This window comes from Pygoscelis adeliae, unplaced genomic scaffold, assembly GCF_000699105.1.
Source record: "Pygoscelis adeliae isolate BGI_AS28 unplaced genomic scaffold, ASM69910v1 Scaffold206, whole genome shotgun sequence".
Taxonomy (NCBI): Eukaryota; Metazoa; Chordata; class Aves; order Sphenisciformes; family Spheniscidae; genus Pygoscelis; species Pygoscelis adeliae.
This window is the reverse complement of record NW_008825052.1, coordinates 1,048,092-1,050,337: the sequence shown is the minus strand read 5'-3', so window position 1 is coordinate 1,050,337 and position 2,246 is coordinate 1,048,092. Positions and strand designations below refer to the sequence as shown.

Below are 2,246 nucleotides of genomic sequence, written 5' to 3'. Positions count from 1 at the left end.
CTTATTCATGTGAGCACTATTATCTCCAATACAGAAGCATCAAGGTGCCTCAGCAAAACTGCTGAGGCTGTCTGCCATCCTTACTAATTAACACAGCAGGTAAGAAAACACAGTGAGCAAGAAAATGAGAACAGGCAGGAAGATGCCATTACCATGTAATATAGTCTTCTCCTCTCCAGGTTTATCATCTTCTAGTTTTCCTCTCTTCTGCCTCTTAGCTGTTATTTCATCCAACTCTTTCTGTTCTTCCTGGAAAAATAAAACATGATCTTGACTTTTAAAAATTCAGTGTTCAGAATCACATAACAAAATCCAGAACTGCACTACCATTTACTTACTATTAAGAACACATTTGCTGAATGAGATTAGAAATATTTCTAAGCATCAATAAAGAGAGTACCTTTATGAAAACCAGAATAATTTAAAAAGCTATGTACACTGAAAAGAATTAAATACTATCTTTTTATTCATAGACTACAGCTAAGCATCACTGACTGAACAAGAAGGATGTTTGTTGGTTGGAGAGGGTTTTTTTTTTTGGGGGGGGTAGTTGTTTTTCTGTTTGTTTTTTTTCTTTTCTTTTTCAAACAAGTTTTACTTTCAGTTCTTTTCAAGCTGCTTCTGTTTATAAACATCTTTTAATCAGACTCTACACATGACACACAGATACCATTAATTTTATTTCCAAACAGCCTTGCAAATAACTGAATGCAGAATATTCGGAACACCTTATTTGGACATATCACCTGAAATGTTTCTACCACCCTAAAGCATAGCATGGATCTTCTGCTTGGAAAAACTACTAGCGCAGCTGGATCTGTGTTAAAACCACTGCAATGTGCTAACAATTTGTATCTATTGTGCTAAAGTAGTACTTACTTCTGATGGTTTGGCTACTTCTTTTTCATCAACGTACTTCGCCCATGGTCCCAGGAAACCATCAATATTAGACGCATCATTCTCCTTGAATTTCTTCCTTTTTTCAATTTTCCTTTGTCCCGTTTCAAACACTGTTAAACCTGAAGAAAGAAACAATGCACTGCCTAGCTGCTAGCACAGAATACAACACCATAGGTCACACCATAGTCAGTTTAAGAGAAAGAAACCACCACCACTCCTTCCAATACACACAGCAAAATGGAAAAAGCATTTGAGCAAAACTGGCCAAAGCATTGCTAACTTTTCTAACTATCAACACTGCTAACTATGTACAGTAACAGAGGAACCACTTAAACTGTGTCATGGTTTGTTAGAGTATTTAATCATGCATGTAGCCATGCATTTTTAACAATCTGCAGACTGTATGAATACATCAATTTTCATACTTTAAGTAGTGCACTGCTTGAAAGAGTAGAGTCCTAACAGTTGGATTCTGATCCCCCTCACCTCTCTGTTTCTAAAAAAAACCCCAAACCCCAAAATAAGACAAGTCTCCCAAAACCCCAACCACAACTGTGTATTTTAATTTAATAAAAAGTCATAGAATCATAGAATGGTTTGGGTTGGAAGTGACCTTTAAAGGTCACTTTAAAGTCCCTGCAATGAGCAGGGACATCTTCAACTAGATCAGGTTGCTCAGAGTCCCGTCCAACCTGGCCTTGAATGTTTCCAGGGATGGGGCATCCACCACCTCTCTGGGCCACCTGTGCCAGTGCTTCACCACCCTCAGTGTAAAAAATTTCTTCCTTCTATCTAGTCTAAATCTACCCTCTTTTAGTTTAAAACCACTATCCCTTGTCCTGTCGCTACAAGCCCTATTAAAAAGTCTGTCCCCATTGACATGGTCATCTACCTCCAACAACTATCTTGTTCTTTCATATAAATGCTAGCTTTTGACAAATGCTGTGCCCTCAGAATTCCATTGGTCAAAACCATTAAACAATATAGATATGGGAGGAAAAAAATTAAAGTTAAAAGATGTTAACGTAATGACTTAAAAGTTTTTCAAAAGGTTGTATATACAATTATGTGCAATTTTCAAACAATGTTTTCCTACAGCATCAGTAATACTCAACTAGTGCAAGGGAGCCAAAAAGAGCTTTGTATAAGCAAGGGGAAATAGGCAATGTAAAAATTAAAGTAATGATAATATGAAGGAATTGTACATTAATGAAGAGTTTTCTTAAAATAAGTTTCTAAAATTCCATTATGAAAAGGTTTTTGGTTTTTTTTTTTGAAATTTTTTAATCTTGGCCATTTCTGTCTAGTGTCTGTAGCTGCTATACCAAAATAAGTCTATTTTCTTT

General features: G+C 36.1%; 1 protein-coding gene across 1 annotated transcript in view; it reads right to left on the bottom strand.

The window, feature by feature from the left end:
- Nucleotides 1–2,246, bottom strand: part of CDC40 (cell division cycle 40) — a 32,054-nt gene that overhangs the window by 16,329 nt on the left and 13,479 nt on the right. The window contains exons 4-5 of the mRNA XM_009326432.1: nt 880–1,019; nt 153–249 (exon numbers count right to left, since the gene is read on the bottom strand). Of these exons, the coding sequence (XP_009324707.1) occupies nt 153–249; nt 880–1,019 (237 nt within the window). The remainder of the gene's footprint in view (nt 1–152; nt 250–879; nt 1,020–2,246) is intronic.